Source organism: Passer domesticus, chromosome W, assembly GCF_036417665.1.
Source record: "Passer domesticus isolate bPasDom1 chromosome W, bPasDom1.hap1, whole genome shotgun sequence".
NCBI lineage: Eukaryota > Metazoa > Chordata > Aves > Passeriformes > Passeridae > Passer > Passer domesticus.
This window is the reverse complement of record NC_087511.1, coordinates 1,901,023-1,918,981: the sequence shown is the minus strand read 5'-3', so window position 1 is coordinate 1,918,981 and position 17,959 is coordinate 1,901,023. Positions and strand designations below refer to the sequence as shown.

The following is a 17,959-nucleotide window of genomic DNA, read 5'->3' as shown; positions in this document are numbered from 1 at the left end:
TGGGAGCTGTGGCGGCGTAGGCACGACCCGTCGCTTCTCCCCACCTGAGCTGATTTTTTTAATAAAGGCATTAAAAAAGGAGAAAGATCTCCTGCCCTATTTATTTCAACATATCTTTAGAAGGACGGGAAAGTTTGAAGCCAGTAATAGAAGGACTTATAAAAGATGAGACATTAGAACTTTATATGTCTTCTCGTAATACCCCTATTCTCCCAGTAAAGAAGGCCAGTAGAAACTGTTAGAAATATGGTTAGTAATTCATGGAAATAAAAGATGTATAAAATATATGTGTAAAATAAACGGCCGGTACGCAAGGGGGGGGGAGAGATTCTTCCCCAGGATGGCGAAACCGTGGCAGATGGGCAGAGTGGCATCACCACATTTACATGCGAACACAACCTCGGCTGCACAGGAGATGGGCATTCACAGAAGCATGCACCCAGTGAGGCCCAAGCGATGATGGCGCAGACCAGATACCTATCTGACATGACCACAGCCATCAACACCTGCCATCTGAATGCCAGATTCCGGGAATCAGGGAAGTGTATTATTCTATTCCCAGACAAAGGTTTTGTGCAGCCCGAAGGGAAGAATGAAACCAACTTGAATATGAAGAACTTAAAAAGAGACAAAGAGACTCTGCCGCGGACAAAATAAATCGTATAAGAACCGCTGCCTCGGAGCAGCCAGTGTGGACGAGGAGGATTTGGTGCTAGCAAGACCAATCTCACGTCCACCCGGCTCACCTCCCAGGGGTGGTACGCTGATTGGTGGCTCTCGGGACTGTATTACGGTCGCAAAATAAATTCTTTTTATTTTTATTGGAATTGGGCATATTTCATTTTTACTTATAACATAAAGTTTTAAGTGATGTTGGAGGTTAGGATTTGTTCCTTCTTTTTCTGTCTCTTAGGGAATTTTTCTTTTTTTGTTCAGGCATTTGTTGCCTGAGACCAGAACGATGAATACTTAAGAGAGACAAAGGATGTGGCCAAGATGGGGGGAGGGGTGCAGCTGGCTGCAGTGTCTTAACTGGGGGGGGGTTCTCTTGGGAAGTGCAGAGATTTGGATGGGAGGTGAGGGGCTGGGCTTGTCCCTCGTTCTCTCTCTCAGGACCAGAGGGGAACAGTCGGGCTGGTGCTACTGTGGGGCAGAATTCGCTGCCACCAGGGAGTTCAGCCCTTTACTACTTCTCCTACCATGGGTGAGCCTTTCCTCGTAAGAGCAGCTGTTGAACTGGGACCTTTTCAATACCCAACCTCACTGGGAAGGACCCTCATCATCTACTCAGGTGGCTCAGGGAAAAACCTGGGACCCTGATCCCCTCTGGAAGGAGTGTCTCCTGGCTGCTTACGGCAGCTGCCTGCAGTAGACCATCTGCCGCAACCCAGTCCCAATGTTTTCTACCACTGCTTCAGGGCTTTTTACTACACTTAAACCTGACAGCTCGTGCCCGCCTGGACAGTCCGTGACTTCCGGCATGGCTCTGGAGTCTTTGCTACACTTTGCCACCCTAGGTGTGCCTGCCTCTGCTGTTCCAGCCTGCTGCTACGAGGTTTTCCTGCTGCAGTCCATTCAGCTTCCCAAGTGGCACTGACACTGGCTGACCCCTGTGAGTTTGCCCCTTCTTTTTCTCACCGGCTGAGTTGCCATTACCCATGTGGAGAGGCAGCTGAGCTCGCGCCACAGGGCCCCCTGCAGCCATGGGCGAATCATTACAGCAGCCCTGCCAACTGTGATCATAATTACACCAAAGGTGAATACGCTTGACAGCCGAGAGAAGGCTGTTATTGGTTTTCTGGTTTTGTTTGTTGTTGCTGCCACTGTTCTTGTTTGTTTGTCTTGCTTTATATAGATATATATATATATATATATATATATATATAAAGCACTATTATTCCTTTTCCCATATCTTTGCCTGAAAGACCTCTAATTTCAACATTATAATAATTTAGAGGGAAGGGGGGTCACATTTCCTATTCCAAGGGAGGTTCCCACCTTCCTTGGCAGACACCTGTCCCTTAAACCAAGACAAGTGGCAACAACTCACAGAATCATAGACTATGCTGAACTGGAAGGGATGCATAAGGATCATTGAAGTCCAACTCCCAGCCCTGCACAGGACAGCCCCAAGAATCACCATGTGCCCAAGAAGATTGTCCAGATGCTTCTTGAATTCTGTCAGGCTTGGTGCTGTGACCACTTACCTGGGGAGCCTGCTCCAGTGCCCAACCACCCTCTGGGTGAAAAACCTTTTTCTAATATCCAACCTAACCTTCACTAACACAGCTCCAGCCACTCCCTCAGATCCTGTCACTGGTCATGAGAGTGAAGAGATCAGCACCTGCCCCTTCACTTCCCTCATGAGGATGTTGAGGACTGCAATGAGGTCTTGTCTCAGTCTCCTCTCCTCCAGGCTGAACAAACCAAGTGACCTCAGCTGCTCCTCATATGGCTTCCCCTCTAGGCCTTTCACTATGTTTGTAGCCCTCCTTTGGATGTTCTCCAATAGCTTTATATCTTTCTTATATTGTGGCATCCAAAACTGCACAAAGGACTCAAGGTGAGGCCGCACCAGTGCAGAGCAGAGCAGGACAGTCACCTCTCTCGACTGCATGTCAGTGCCGTCCCTGATTCCCCCAGGACATGGTTTGCCCGCCTGGCAGCTGACTCATGTTCAACTTGCCATTGACCAGGACCCTCAGGTCTCTTTCTGTGGTGCTGTCTCTGGCCTCTCATTCCCTAGTCTCACTTCAGTGCCTCATAAAATAATGAAAAAGATATTCTGGGAGGTATTGAAAAGCACATGGAGGACAATGCAGCCATCAGTCATAGCCAGCACAGCTTCATGTGTGGAAAGTCCTGCTTGTCAAACTTGATTTACTTCTATGACAGGGTAACCAACCTAGTTGATCAAGGGAAGCCAGTTGATGTCATCATTTCGGACTTCAGCAAAGCTTTTGAAATTATCTCTCACAGTATCCTTCTGGACAATATGTCCAGCACACAGTTAACAAAATGAAACAACCAATCCTTAATTTAAAAAAAATCTATGTGAAGTTGGTCCCAATTAGTTGTTAAAATAGAGATGAGGATGACTTTAGAACTCAATCATTGCAAACATCAGACTTCTAACTAACTTACCAAAACACTGAATGGGTACACTGAGTGCCCTAGCAAGCTGGCTACACCTTTCTTCAAATGTTAACACAGCTTACAAGTTTATTTAACGACATTGGTTTCTATACAATAATAATTAATAGGAAGATAAATATTAATCATTTTGCCATGTGTACCTTTTTTAATTTAAGCAACACTGCTAGCTACCTTTGAAAGAATTTTTAAAAAGACAAAACAAATTCTTGAGCTTCTACAGAAGAAATCAGAAGGAAAGTTGTCTATATAAAAAAACAATACTGTTTATCCAACTCAGCTTTTCTTGTACTTTTTTCAAAGACATTGCCAATAGCTATTTCCACTGACATAATCCCTGACTATTTCAAATAACAAGTTTCATTAAGGAGATAACCTAATAACAGTCCTCATCTCCAAACAGTATATTTATAAATAAATAAAACATAAAGATAGACCTATCAAAAAAAAAATCAAACAAACAAACCCCACACTTCTTTGTTTTCCACAGCCATCAAGCAGGTGTTTTACATAAAAATAAAAAATAATTAGGACAGCCTGAGAGTATAAAACAGTAGAAGGATCTTGTCAGGAACCCGTAAAATTTTATTGGTGCCATTCTCATTTAACTGGAATACTTCCGTGCAACACAAACACAGTGTTGACATAAGATGCTTCCTCTGTCCTCTTATTGTGCCTAAATACCAATGGGGTTTTTTTGGTTGGTTGGTTTTTTAAAGGAAAAAGGAAGATATGGGTTAAAAGGGAAAACTACTGCAGATTTCTTAAGAATTTATGACAGGCATGATCCTATGACAAAAAATCTAACAGGGGAATCAGTGTTCTTCCACCATAAAAAGGAAAAAAAAAGGAAAACAAAAGGTGAAGAAATATAGCATGACAGTATGCTTCTCAATAAGGTATGCTAGCAGGTGAAGTGCATAAGTCCCATATTGAAGTTGTGGCAGAAAATATACAACAAAATAAAAGATTCATAAAGTAAAGGTTGAGTCTCTATTTACTATTAAGATAAAATAACCTTTGATGTTAATTAGAAGTACTGAACAAAAGAAAACAAAACAACAAAAAGCACCCAACAAAAGCCCAGAAAATTCCTCTATTAACTGTTTTCCAGCATCAAATGTTCTTCCACTTTTGTTTTTCCAAAGGTGAAGCTTCCATTTATATCACTGAATCACTAGGTTGGAAGAGACCTTCAAGATTATCGAGTCCAACCCATGCTCTAGCACCTCAACTAAACCATGGCACTGAGTACCACATCCAGTCTTTTTTTAAACACATTCAGGGATAGTGACTCCACCACCTTTCTGGGCAGACAATTCCAGTACTTTATCAATCTTTCCATAAAAAAACTTTTTCCTAATATCCAACCTATATTTGCCTTGATGCAGCTTGAGACTGCGTCCTCTGGTTCTGTCAGTTGCTGCCTGGAATAAGACACCAACCCCCACCTGACTACAACCACCTTTCAGAAAGTTGTAGAGAGTGATAAGGTCTATTATGTTGGGTCGTTGGTTGGAGACAGAAAAGACAGAACTCTCTGATGATCATGAGACAAACAACAAAGATTTATTATGGCTGCCCCCTTATAAAGGGAGTTCAAAATTCCCAGGCTTAGACAACTGATTGGTCAAGGTTTCAGCACTGCCCAGCTCTCTGGCCAGTGATATGTCTGCATTCAGGGTTGAATGGGATTGGCTGGGGTTCCCTGCTTGGGTTCAAATCCATCCTATCTTTGGTTACCCAGGGACTTGTTTACTTCTATTCTGGTCGAGTTTGGGGGTCTGTTATGGCCAAATTTATCTTTGCAGCTACAGACCAGCTGCAGCCGTGACAAAGGTCACCTCTGAGTCTTCTTTTCTCCAGGGTAAACAACCCCAGCTCCCTCAGTCCTTCCTCATAGGGCTTGTGTTCCAAGCCCCTCACAAACCTAGTTGCCCTTGCCTGGACATGCTCAAGCATCTCAATGTCCTTCCTAAACTGAGGAGCCCAGAACAGGACACAGTACTCAAGGTGCGGCCCCACCAGTTCCAAGTACAGGGGAAGAATGACTTCTCTAGTCCTGCTGGCCACTCTATTCCTGATACAGGCCAGGATGCCATTGGCCTTCATGGCCACCAGGGCACACTGCTGGCTCATGTTCAGTTGGCTGTTGACCAGTACCCCCACGTCCCTTTCTGCCTGGGCACTGTCCAGCCACACCATCCCCAGCCTATAGCATTGCAGGGGGTTATTGTGGCCAAAATGCAGGACTCAGCATTTGGACTTATTAAATGTCATCTTATTGGACTCTGCCCATCCATTCAACCATTCCAGGTCTCTCTGCAGAGTCCTCCTACCTTCCAACAGATCGACACGCTCCCAGCTTAGTGTCGTCTGTAAATTTACTAATGACAGACTCAATACCCTCATCCATGTCATCAAAAAAAACATTGAACAGAACTGGCCCCAGCACAGACACTGAGGAACACCACTGGTGACTGGCCGCCAGCTGGTTGCAGCACCATTCACCACCACCCTCTGGGCCCAGCCATCCAGCCAGTTTTTAACCCAGCAAAGAGTGCTCCTGTTCAAGCTGTGGGCTACCAGCTTTTCCAGGAGCGTGCTGTTTGAGACAGTGTCAAAGGCCTTGCTGAAGTCCAAACAGACAACATCCACGGCCTTTCCCACATCTACCAAGCGGGTAACCTGGTCATAAAAGGAGATCAGGTTGGTCAAACATGACCTACCCCTCCTAAACCCATGCTTGCTGGGACTGATACCCTGGCCATCCTGTAGATGCTGCATTATGACACTCAGTATAAATTGCTACATTATCTTGCCAGGTACTGAGGTCAGGCTGACTGGTCTATAATTACTAGGATCCTCCTTCCCACCCCTTTTTTGTGAATGGGTGTCACAATGGCCAGCTTCCAGTCATCTGGAACCTCACCAGTGAGCCAGGACTGTTGGTAAATGATGGAGAGTGGCTTTGCAAGCTCATCTGCCAGCTCCCTCATCACCCTGGGATGGATCCCATCTGGTCCCATAGATTTATGAACATCCAAGTGGCTCAGCAGTTCTCTGACTGCGTCCTCCCTGGATAACAGGGGGACCATTCTGCTCCTTGACACCATCTACCAACCAGCACTTCCGCCTTCTCCTCATCTGCAGTTACTAAGTTCCCTCCCTCATCCAGTAGAGAACAAAGGTTGATCTTACCCTTCCTTTTGCCCTTAATATATTTGTAAAAACATTTTTATTATCCTTTACAAAAGTTGTCAACTTAAATTCTAACTGAGCTTTGGCCTCCCTATTTTTTTTTCCCTACATACCCATACATGTACTTATTTTCAGTTTACTTACTGTTTCACTTCCAACATAAGGTTAAAATACAGTTTTGTTCTGCTGCTCCTAACCATTGTTTTAAAATAGTATTTGTGACATCATCTATTCAGACTGAAATATAACCATATTTATGTATAATTCTATTCTTCAAGTACACAAATTATAAAATCTGGATAAATCAGCAAACTACCCAAAATAAGGTGTTTATAGTCCCTCTGCAATTCAAAAACAGGCATTAGTAAGAAACACTTGTTACCTGATAAAAAAGGTTACCTTCTCACTACTTTAATTGCAAAACAGAAGAGAAATTTTATACACTAAAATCAAGTTACATCACAGCTGCAGACAGTTAGAATTAGACTTACATCCACAAAGGGAGTTTAACCACCCCAATATCTGCTAGAAGAACAACACATCAGGACATAAGCAGTCAAGGAGGTTCCTGGAGAGGCTCATTGGGAATGTGAAGGCCAAAGGTAACCTTGGCTACAGTGACCATGAAATGGCAGAATTCAGGGGGGCAAAAAGCAAGATCACAATACTGAATTTCAGGAGAGCAGTATTGGCCTCTTCAGGGATCTCCTTGGAAGAGTCCCATGGGATAATGCCCTGGAAAGAAGGGGAGCCCAAGAAAGCTCGTTAATATTCAAGGATCACCTAAACCAAAGGCAACAAGAAGGGATTCTATAAGTACACAAGTGACAAAAGGAAGCCTAGGGAAAACATGAGCCCACTGCTGAATGGGGCAGGGGCTGTGGTGATAAAGGACATGGAAAAAAACAGAGGTACTGAATGCCTTCTTCACCTCAGTCTTTACTGGCAAGACCAACTGTCAGGGACTGAAATGATTAATGCCTTAAACATTGTTATAAAATAATTTTTCCCATTATAGCAAAACTGTATAAAGAAGCCACTGAAGCCTACCCCTCCCTAAAGATGCCTGACTAGAACTTTGGACTGAAAGTCAAACTGCTGAGATTAGACAAAGGGAAACCCATTCTTCAGTCATCTCAGGCCTGGGGAGAAGTAAACAAGGAAAAGAATGAGAGCCAAACCCAGCAGCTATGCTAAGAATCATCCCTGGCTTGTTTTGGGGTGGGGGAGGCCGTAGCCCACAGACGCATTTGCTGGGAGCAGGTTTGCACAGATTTCCCCCTATAACCGATGTGGGAGGAAATTTCGGTGTGTCATAACCTCTACTCAGGGGCAGTGAACCCATCCATCCTCCCTTACACAAACTGGCTATGGAACCCCCAACCCCAGGAAGGCTACATCCATGGGACATTCTTGTGAGAAACAACTGAGAGGATGTCTTAATCCATCAAAGACACCCCCCCCCCCCGAACTGTCCCCCCAAAGTAATTCCTGAGGCCTTGCACCACAGGACTGCATGTGATGTAACAAATTCGGAGTCTGTGTCAAACAATGGCAACCCCCCCACCAGGGAGGTGCCTGGGTTTTCCTACCTATCCTGAACTACTTATATTAACCCATCAGGTTCTATGCTTTTTGGGGGACCTTCACCACCAAGAAGACCAGCTGGAAAGGATCAATGGAACATCATTGGGATCCACGGATGGTGATATTTTCTTTATTCTCTCTCTGTCACTCTCTTTCTGTCCCCCTACCTATTTTCTATTTATTTCTCTTCTTTTGTCTCTCTTTCTCTCTCTCTTATATTTACTATTAAATAAAACCCATACTATTGACTTTGGCATATGGTCTTGTTTGCACCTTAATTCAGGCAGAGGCATTTCTAATAATTTTAATAACCAGATCATAACACTGGCCTTCAGAAATCCTGAGTCCCAGAGACCAGAAGAAAGGCTGGAGCAAGAAAGATGTATTCTTGCTGGAAGAAGATCAAGTCAGGGAATACTTCAGCAAACTGGACGTACATAAGATCACAGGCCCTGATGAGATACACCCATGAGCACCGAGGGAGCTGGTTGATATCATTGTGGGGCCACTCTACATAATATTTGAATGGTCACGGCAATTGGAAGAGGTGCCCAAATAGTGGAAGAAAGCAAATGTCACCTGAATCTTAAAGAAAGGGGACCCAGGGAACTGCAGGCCAGTCAGCCTCATCATGATCCCTGGGGAAGGTGAGGGAGCACCTGATGCTGAAAACCACTTCCACACAGGTGAAGGACAAGAAAAGTTACAAGGAGTAGTCAGCATGGCTTCACAAAGGGGAAGTCTTGCTTGACCAACCTGATAACCTTCTATGATTAAATGCCTGGTTTGGCAGATGAGGGGAGAGCAATGGATGTTGTCTATCTGGACTTCAAGAAAGCTTTTGACATTATCTCTCTGTTGGAGGTTAGGATTTTTCCTTTCTGTTTTCTTTCTCTTAGGGAATTTTCTCCCATTTTCTTGCTAAAAAACAATAACGATTGGTACTTAAGAGAAACAACAGAAATAACCACAGAGAAGGGGGAGGAGTGCAGCTGGCTTTACTGTGGTAGCTGAGGGGTTTCTCTGAGAAGGGCAGATATACCTTGAGATTTGGGCTGGGGGAAGGGGTTGGGTGCAGCTCCTACCTCTCTCTTGCTTTCTCGGCTTTCAGAAGGGAAACAGGCTGCTATCGCTGTGAGAAGAATTCGCCACCACTGCGAGGTTCCGTCTCCTGCTGCCTTCTACCGTGAGTGGAGCTCTGCTCGTAAGAGCGGCCGTTGCACTGGGACCTTATTAACACCCTACCGCACCAAAGGACCCTTCATCATTTGCTCGAGTGCCTCAGGGGAAACTCCGGGATCCCCGAGCCCCTTCCCCCTCCAAGGGAGCCTCTCCCAGCCGGGTTCGGGAGCTGGGCTGCCACTGCCCGGCCCCCGCCCTTTCTTTGCCACTGCTCCGGTTTTTTGCTACACTGTAACCCCGCAACCCCTGCCTGCTGGGACGTTCTGTGATTCCAGCTACAGCTGCTGAGTTTCTGATACATCTCGTCTACCACTCTGGGATTTATTTTTTTTTTGCTTGTCCCTGCCATTCCAGCTTGGTGCTTCCGAGGTCCCTGCTACAGCTCCTTTTGCTATCCAGAGGGGGCACCGGGATCGGCTGCCCGTGGAGGTTTGTAAGGGAAGCCCCTTCTCTATCGCTTTCCGCCGTCTGCATCCGCCATTGTCCACATGAAAGAGACGGCCGAACTCACGCCACAGCGCCCCCTGCAGCCGCAGGGGAATCATCGCGCCTGCCCTGCCCGGCTGGGGAGCCATCAGCGCCCCTGCCGGCTGTGACCATAACTACACCAAAGGGGAAAGTTCCTGACACCCCAGAGAAGGCTGTTACTGGGTTTCTGGTTTTGTTTGTTATTGCTGCCATTATTGTTGTTTGTTTGCTTTGTTATCCATATACATACTAGTAAAGAACTGTTATTCCTTTTCCCATATCTTGCCTGAAAGCCCCTTAATTTCAGAGTTATAGTAATTCGGAGGGAAGAGGGTCATATTCTCCATTCCAAGGGAGGTTTCCGCCTTCCTTGACAGACATTTGTCTTTGAGACTGAGACACTCATATGATCCTCATAGAGAAGCTTTTGATATATGGGCAGGATAAGCAAACAGTGAGGTGGACTGAAATCTGGATGAACATCAAGGCCAAGAGAGTGGTGGTCAGCAGCACATCTAGTTGGAGGCCAGTATGTACCCCAGGGGTCAATACTGGATCTAGTCCTGTTTAACATCTTCATTAATGATCTGGACAATGAGGCACAGCATATCCATAGCAAGTTTGCAGAACCAGGAGGAGCAGCTGAAACACCAAGGGGTCATGCTGCCATCCAGAGGAACCTTGACAGGCTGGAGAAACAGTCTGACCAGAATCTCATGCAGTTCAATGACAGGAAGTGCAAAATCCTGCACCTGAGGAAGAATAGGCCCAGGCACTAATCACATACTGGGGGCTTACCAGTTGGAAAGTAGTTTTGCAGAAAAGGACCTGGGGAATCCTGGTGGACACCAAGTTGAATATGAGCCAGCAATGTGCCCTTGCTACAATGAAGGCAAATGGTATCATGGGCTGCATTAGAAGGAATGTTGCCAGCAGGTTGGGGGAGGTGATTCTTCACCTCTACTCAGCACTGGTGAGGCCACATTTGGAGTCCCATGTCCAGCTTTGGGCTCCCCAGTACAGGAGAGACACAGATATACTGATGTGAGTCCAGGAAAGGGCCATGAAGGGACTGAAGCATCTCTCCTATGAGGAAAAGCTGTCTAGCCAAGAGATCAGAGGAGATCTCATCAACGTACAAATACCTGAAGGGAGAGTGCAAAGATGACAGAGTGGCTATTGTCAGTCATGCCCAGTGACAGGACAACATGCAATGGGCTATATCTGAAGCACAGGAGATTCTGTCTTAACATGAGGAAACACTTTTTTTTTAAATTTTTTTTTATTACTGTGAAGGTGACTGAGCACTGGACACAGGCTGCTTAGAGAAGATGTAGAGTCCAAACATGCCAATAGTATTTCCCCTCAGTTTTCAATGCAATACAAATTTATTCTTTGGTATGGAGTATAGCCTTCAATAATTATTGTAAAGCTATGCACTTTCAGAAAAACATTTTATTAGCTACTGAAATAAACAAATGCTGCAGAACTCTGGACTTGCTACCTCTGACAAATTCAGCTGAAGAAACTATAACTTCACACTACAGTGAGACAAAATATTTTTTCCTTTTACTCAAACCACATTTGTTAAATACTTCTCTACCCAGCTCTCTCTTTTTTTTTTTTCCTCACTAATGTTGTCTCAACAGATACCAAGAGTGACTGTAACAATATATCTACCATGGAAAGGATTTTTGTTATCAAAGGATTTCAAAGGATTTTCATTTCAACATGATAATCACCACTTAAAGAAACACCATATGAAAATATGAATTGTGTCAGAATATACTGGAACTGCTTTTGCCATCTTAATTCAACACTAAGATATATCTTGTCAACTTTAAGTTTTTTATTCAAATACATAAACAACTAAACTATTTCACATATTACCAGTTTACTAGTAAATTAAGTATCATTCATTCCTTAACTTTGTAGGCATTTCTGTAACACCGTTTCAGACTGCCATCAGCCTCTGGCAGTAAGCTTTGCAGATGGGGTAGATAGTGCAGAGAAAAACACCCAACACACAAAGGGAATTGTCCACTCTATTACCTAGCATCCTGTGCCTCCCACCTACCATTAAGCTACAGCATTAATATACTACTTCTATACTCAAATGAAAAAGTATACACCGAACAGACAATCATTAAGTCAGTCTCATTCAGGATTGTGACACATTGCCTTGCACAGTATTTGCATGCCCTCTGCACACTAAGGACAGAACTGAAACAGAGGTAGGATGTGTGATGATTGGTTAACATGTCCACATAGTGCTTCCACAATTCAACAATTAAAGAGGTCAGCCCAGTCATGGAATTCTGAATTCCCTGAGTGCATCAGCTGGTCTGTGTCATTCATCCAAAGAAGCCATGCCCTGCTTCTTGCCACCCTGCTCAATAACCATGGTTATGTAAGCCTTTGCACTCATGGGTATTAAGTTTAGCCCAGTATTGGTAAACGATTTGATTTGCTGTTGCTTTGACCTGGATAATTGTACTAGTGAATTACTGAATGTGTTGTAAAAACACAGATAATTGTACTACTGATCTCTATTTAGCAGTAGCTTGTTTATCCCTAAAGCTGTTTGGTCCAGCATCTCTTACTGTATCCTGAACCTATAGCTTGGCAATGCCTCCTTAGGCTGTTACAATGACCAAAGGGAAATATCAATCAATCATACTTTGGACTTTGAGTATTTTAATTAGCAGAATTTGTTACATATTGACAAGCTTCTCCCACTGCTACAAAATTAATCATATTACAATTTATTCCCATTTTCCTGAGGTACTTGGAAAAGAGGAAGTGTATTAGGTGTTTGCTTATAATATTAAAGTGACAGATCTTTGTTCAAGTCTATAAAAACAGATGGTATGACTGCAAAGTATGCTTCCAAAATAAAGCACCAGGACTGAAAGAATAAAACTTACTATCAACATGCAGCTAATTTAAATTACTTAACTGACAATGGTAAAAAAATTACTTTGTATCAAAATAGATGTATGAAAGAGAAAAGAAATTCTGATTATTTTTAATTAGCCAACTTTTTTTTTTTAAAAGTCACAAAATTTATAAGTTACAAAGAAAAAACAGGTAAGTAGATGGAGATATAAGTTTCTAAATCAATTTTTCAACATCTATTTTGCTGCCTAAATGTTTTTATATTGAAGGACCCACAAGAACAAATACTCAGCTACACAGTTATGCTGGTCCTGCAAAGGCTTCAATATAGCTTTTGTCTTAACAAGCTAAATAGCCTCATGGACCAACAGAGAAAATCAGGGCCTTCGCAGTCATGCTTTTTGTCAGAAATTTTGTATCCTCATTTATAAAAGTTAACCTTCACGCTATAATGCGAGTTACAATACTCTGACAGCAAAATCCACTTATAATTGTGAAAGTAGTAATGATTACTTAGTATCAAATACATGATCATTCACCAAGAATTACCTCTCTTTCTAAAAAATATTTGAAAAAAAGCACAACCTTACTTTCTGAGATACATAATGACCAGTTCTAACAGAAAAACCAGTGTGATCTTTCAGAGAGAAGAACAGGATACTGTCTCTCTCTGACATACTACACAATATTGAAGAAGTAACTTCACCTTCATGTGCCTCTACTTCCCTCCTCAGTCTTTATCTTAAACTGCCTGATTATATTGCTAGCTCTTTATGGAAGTATAAAACTTTAGGACTATTCAAACACTGTCTTCACAAAACAAGGTCTTATTCTTTATTACCTTTCACAAAAAGTCAAGAAATCAAAAGAGGTAAGGATTAGTAGAAAGCCTGCCATGGTTAGAGATTACTTTAAGAAACAAACATTTAATATTACAGAAATGAACTCTCCAACACCAGTTATGAAAGATGGTAAAAATGAACTGAAATTCAGATGGGTTTTCAGATGAATTTTGACCTATGCCTTGAATATATCTGCCATCCTCTACCTTGAAACCATGTTATTCTCTATACTTACTACAACTTCAGAAATAACATATTTCTATATGCCAACATAAGCAATTTAAGCCTTTGAAACGGTTTCATTTTGGGGAGAATAAGGTACTTACTTGAGGGCTGTTCCAATACAAGCTATCGTGGTTTAACCTGGTGGGTAGCTAAATACCACACGGCCACTCACTCACTCCTCCCCCCACTAATAAGCTAGTGATAAACAAGTGATGCACAGTGCAGTTGCTCACCACCCGGCGACCAGTTCCTGAGCAGCAACCCCCAGACAACTTTCCCTCTAGCTTATATGCTGAGCATAATGCCATATGGTATGGAATATCTCTTTGGCCAGTTTGGATCACCTGCTCTGGCTATGTTCCCTCCCACCCTACTTGCTGGTGAGGTGATATGAAAAGCTGAAGAGTCCTTAACTTAGTGTAAACACTGCTTAGAAACAACTAAAAACATCTATGTGTTATCAACCTTATTATCATCCTAAATCCAAAATACAGCGTTATACCAGCTACTGGGAAGAAAATTAACTGTATCCCAGCGAAAACAGGGCACAAGCCTTGCTACCCTTTTATGTAAATCTGCAGACTTCCTGGAATTAGTTCATTGTTAAATCCAAAGGTTGTTTAGCACACTTGCCAGTTACGTGAACTCTATATAACATTATATGATTTTTTTTTATTTCGCAAAATATAACTGGAGAACTGCTCTGCCTCTAGCGCAAGTTTCTTTATATAACTTGCATTGTAGGAATCACGATCAAGCTGATAGAAGGAAAAGTATAATTAAAATATTAACGAAGGCTTAATTGTTTCAATTGTTTTTTCTTTCCAAACATGACCTAATGAAAAACTTATACGACACTTCTACAGGAGTTTGAGAAAGTGCGTGGGCCTGACGCCGCGCTGCCCACTGCGGCGCCCCTCTTCCCCGCGGGGGAAACATCCAGGGGTGGCGGACACCCGACGGGGTCCAGAAACGCTGCTACTCACTGGTTTGTGGGGGGAGCGTTGAGCGGAATGGCCACCTCCTCCTCTTCATACTCGGGCCCATCCAACGAGTCGCCTTCATCCACAATCCCCAGCCCCCCCGCCAAGGAAGGTGGCTGTGGCGGCGGCGGCAGCGGGGGAAAGGCGACAGTGCTGGGTTTGGGTGGGAGCAGCACCTCTCCGGACACCTCCGGCCTTTGTCCAGTTGCTGACAGTGCGTCTCTTGACGCCAGAGAGGCAGGCCCAGAGCTTAACGCCAGGAGCCCCAGCGCCGAGCACAACGCCGCACCGCCAGGGCCCAGGCTGTTCCCGCCAGAGCCAGCCAGGAAGGGGCCCTGCGACCCCAGCTCCTTGCCCCGGCATAACGTGGGGTAGTGCTCCGACTCAGCTCCGCCAATAGCTCCCACCATCCCAGCAGCAGTAACCGAGCCGCCCTCCTCAACCCCAGCCTCAGCCGCCATCATGTTGAGCCTCACTCCCTCCTACCTCCACCTCCCCCGCCGAACGCAGCACTCCGGGGAGGTGGCGACGACTTCCTACTCCCCGCGACGACTTCCTACTCCCCGCGCCTCCGCCTGCTGGGAGTGGAGCTAGCACTAGGAGAAGATTTCTCTAGCAGACAGGCTCTGAACAATAACCGTCTGAGTGCCTAGAGTAATTCCTCAAGACCCCAGCACTAATGCTTTACCCCCCTGCAGCCGCAAGGGGAGCAACTCTTGCGGAAATACAACTCTACGCTCTCACCCCACCCCTCCCCCAAAAGGCAGCGAGGGCACGCGACTGCATGGGCGGGACAAAGAAGAAAAGGGGGAGGAAGCTAGTTAGCTAGCGACAGAGAAAAGGGCAGATTGGTGAGCGGCATTTGCCCGTTTAGTATCTCAATCGCATTCTCATGTAGGGAGTAGGCAGCAGAGCGCGGAGCATACGGTAGCTAATAAAGAAAATGGGGGTTCCCTACTCCCTTTTGAGAAGTGTAAGGGATACAGGGAGGGGAGAAAAGAATAGGGAGCCCCCCACCATTCCTGCCTCGGAGAAAACAAACAAACAAACAAAAAACCAAACCCCACACCAAATGACGCCACAACAACCAAACAGGAAAAGGCAGATCTCCCCAGATCGTGCCAAAGTTTGTTCTTCTCCCGAACTACGGCATCGAAATTGAGAACAACTGTGCGAGTCTCTTGCACTAACAAAGCGTGAAGCAATAAATACGTAGGTCTATAGGGAAAGCAGGGCTGTTCGCGGGTCATTCCAGTGCAACAAAACCAAAACCAACCAACCAAACAAAAGCAGGAATTTGGTCAATGCTATGCTGCTGCCTACAGGGAGAACACTTCTAGTGAGGCACCCTAGCGAGGATGCTACAGTGCGGGGGAGAGGGGAGCAGATCCGGGCGAGGGGCGATGCCACAGGCTCTAGCCATTAGGGGTGGAGGAAGCGGAGGCTTGAGAAGAAATCGGTTTTCGTGTCCAGCCGCCAAATACACAGTGATTAAGGTCTCGCTGGGTACTCACGTGCTTATTCAGACAATGCTATGCTTCAAGCTGCAAGTAGGGCCTTACCGGTGGGTTAGTTTCTAGGTAAAATCGGGGAGTATTCTGACAGAATGTACTATGGGGTAGTTTTTCTTGATGCTCTGGTACTTGGATCCAGACTTTTTCAGCACAGTGGAAGTTGCGGTGCTTGTACAGTGTTTTAAAAATACCTCCTAAAAGCCTAGATGCAAAAACCCCAGAAAGATTCAAAAGATCTAGTGTTAATTGACCACTTCTGGGCCTGTCTTCACACAGAATGACAGCACTGATCAATGAGATGGAATTTTGTATAGTATAGTGGTTTGACCTTGAGTACCAGATGTCCACCAAGATGTTCTATTCACTCCCCATCTACCAAGAAGACAGAAAGAAAACACAACAAAAAACTTGTGGGTTGAGATAAGGCCAGGGAGATCACTCAGCCATTACTTTCACAGGCAAAACAGACTTGATGTGGGGAAATTAACTTAACTTATTGCCCATTAAACAGATAGTAATACAATAAGAAATAAGAACAAATCTTCCCCCCCCTCCCCCCCATCCCTCCCTTCATCCCAGGCTCAGCTTCATTCCCAACTCCTCTACCTCCTTCCCCCTCCAAATGGTGGTGGGAGATGGGGAATGGAGGTTGTGATCAGTTCATCATGCATTGTCTCTGCTGCTTCTTCCTCCTCACACTTTCCCTGCTCCACCGTGGGGTCCCTCCAATGGGAGACAGTCCTTCGCAAACTTCTCCAGTGTGGGTCCTTCCCACAGGCTGCAGTCTATAAGAAACAGACTGCTCCAGAGTGGGTCCTCCACAAGGCCACAGTTCCTGCCAGAAAACAGGTTCCCATGTGGGCTCCTCTCCACAAACTGCAGTTCCTGCCAAGAGCTTGCTCCAACATGGACTCTCTATGGGTTGCAACTTCCTTCAGGGCACATCCATCTGCTCCAGCATGGGGTCCTCCATGGGCTGCTACATTGCTATTAAAAATGTATTTAATCTGCACTTTCCTGAAATTATAAGGGTTTTTTTCTTGTTACCCAAGCCCATGAGCTTTCACACCCAAGCTTATCTTTGTCATTAATTAATTCTGGTAACTTCAGTGGGTTTACTTGAATACATTAGGTTCACCTAATATGTAGGTACCTCCATGATCAAGACATTACGTGACAAATTACCAGGCAATATAACATGTAGGTATCCTTTTTACATTATTAAAAATGCTAACAAAAAATAGCACATTAACACTTGCATGTCTCTCAAGAGTTTTCAGAAGGCATCTAAGCATTCAAGTGTGGTGTTGCATTTTAGTTAAATGGTATGCTCTGTCTCACCCCTCGAAAATGTACGGTTCATTCCAAGCCTGTGATCCTCCCCTGAAGTATCATGTATCTGTAATCCCAGTGGCCCAAGTCTTATTCCGCACCCACTTTGAATCTCCCTGTTAGGCTGTTAGAGGGAGACCAGACCCTCTCTTAGCCCTTTTCTTCCTAGGGTCTCCCTCTCTTCCCCTCCCTCCCCCTTCCCCTCTTCTCCCTCAGTAACCATGCTGCTCCCGGGGGTGGGACCCCCAATAAACCCTCATCTATTTAGCACCCTCAGAAAATGTGTGGAGTCTTCTTGCCTGCCTGCTGCTACCAGCGAACATACAGCTTAGGGGGCCTTCCGGGGACTCCTCGGGGAGCCTCCCTCAAACGAACTGCAACATTCAAGTTTTTAAAACTTTGTATTACCCAAAAGTATTAAGTGAGTTTCTCCTGAGGCCACTAAAACAAACTAATACTCCCACTTTAACAGCTTTCCAGTCAACATATTTTTATCTGCTGAAATAAAGTTTCATATCATTCCTACTAAAGGCAAAAATTGTTTCTGGTTACACCACTTATATCAGTGGAATTA

At 44.6% G+C, this 17,959-nt stretch overlaps 1 protein-coding gene across 4 annotated transcripts in view; it reads right to left on the bottom strand.

Annotated features, from left to right (window-relative positions):
- The window catches only part of LOC135288996 (ras GTPase-activating protein 1-like), a 166,931-nt gene extending 151,684 nt beyond the window's left edge, over positions 1–15,247 (bottom strand). For all 4 annotated transcript variants that reach the window (XM_064402374.1, XM_064402373.1, XM_064402375.1 and 1 more), the window contains exon 1: positions 14,543–15,247. In XM_064402374.1, the coding sequence (XP_064258444.1) occupies positions 14,543–15,003 (461 nt within the window). In that variant the 5' untranslated portion in view covers positions 15,004–15,247. The remainder of the gene's footprint in view (positions 1–14,542) is intronic.
- Positions 15,248–17,959: the final 2,712 nt, after the last annotated feature.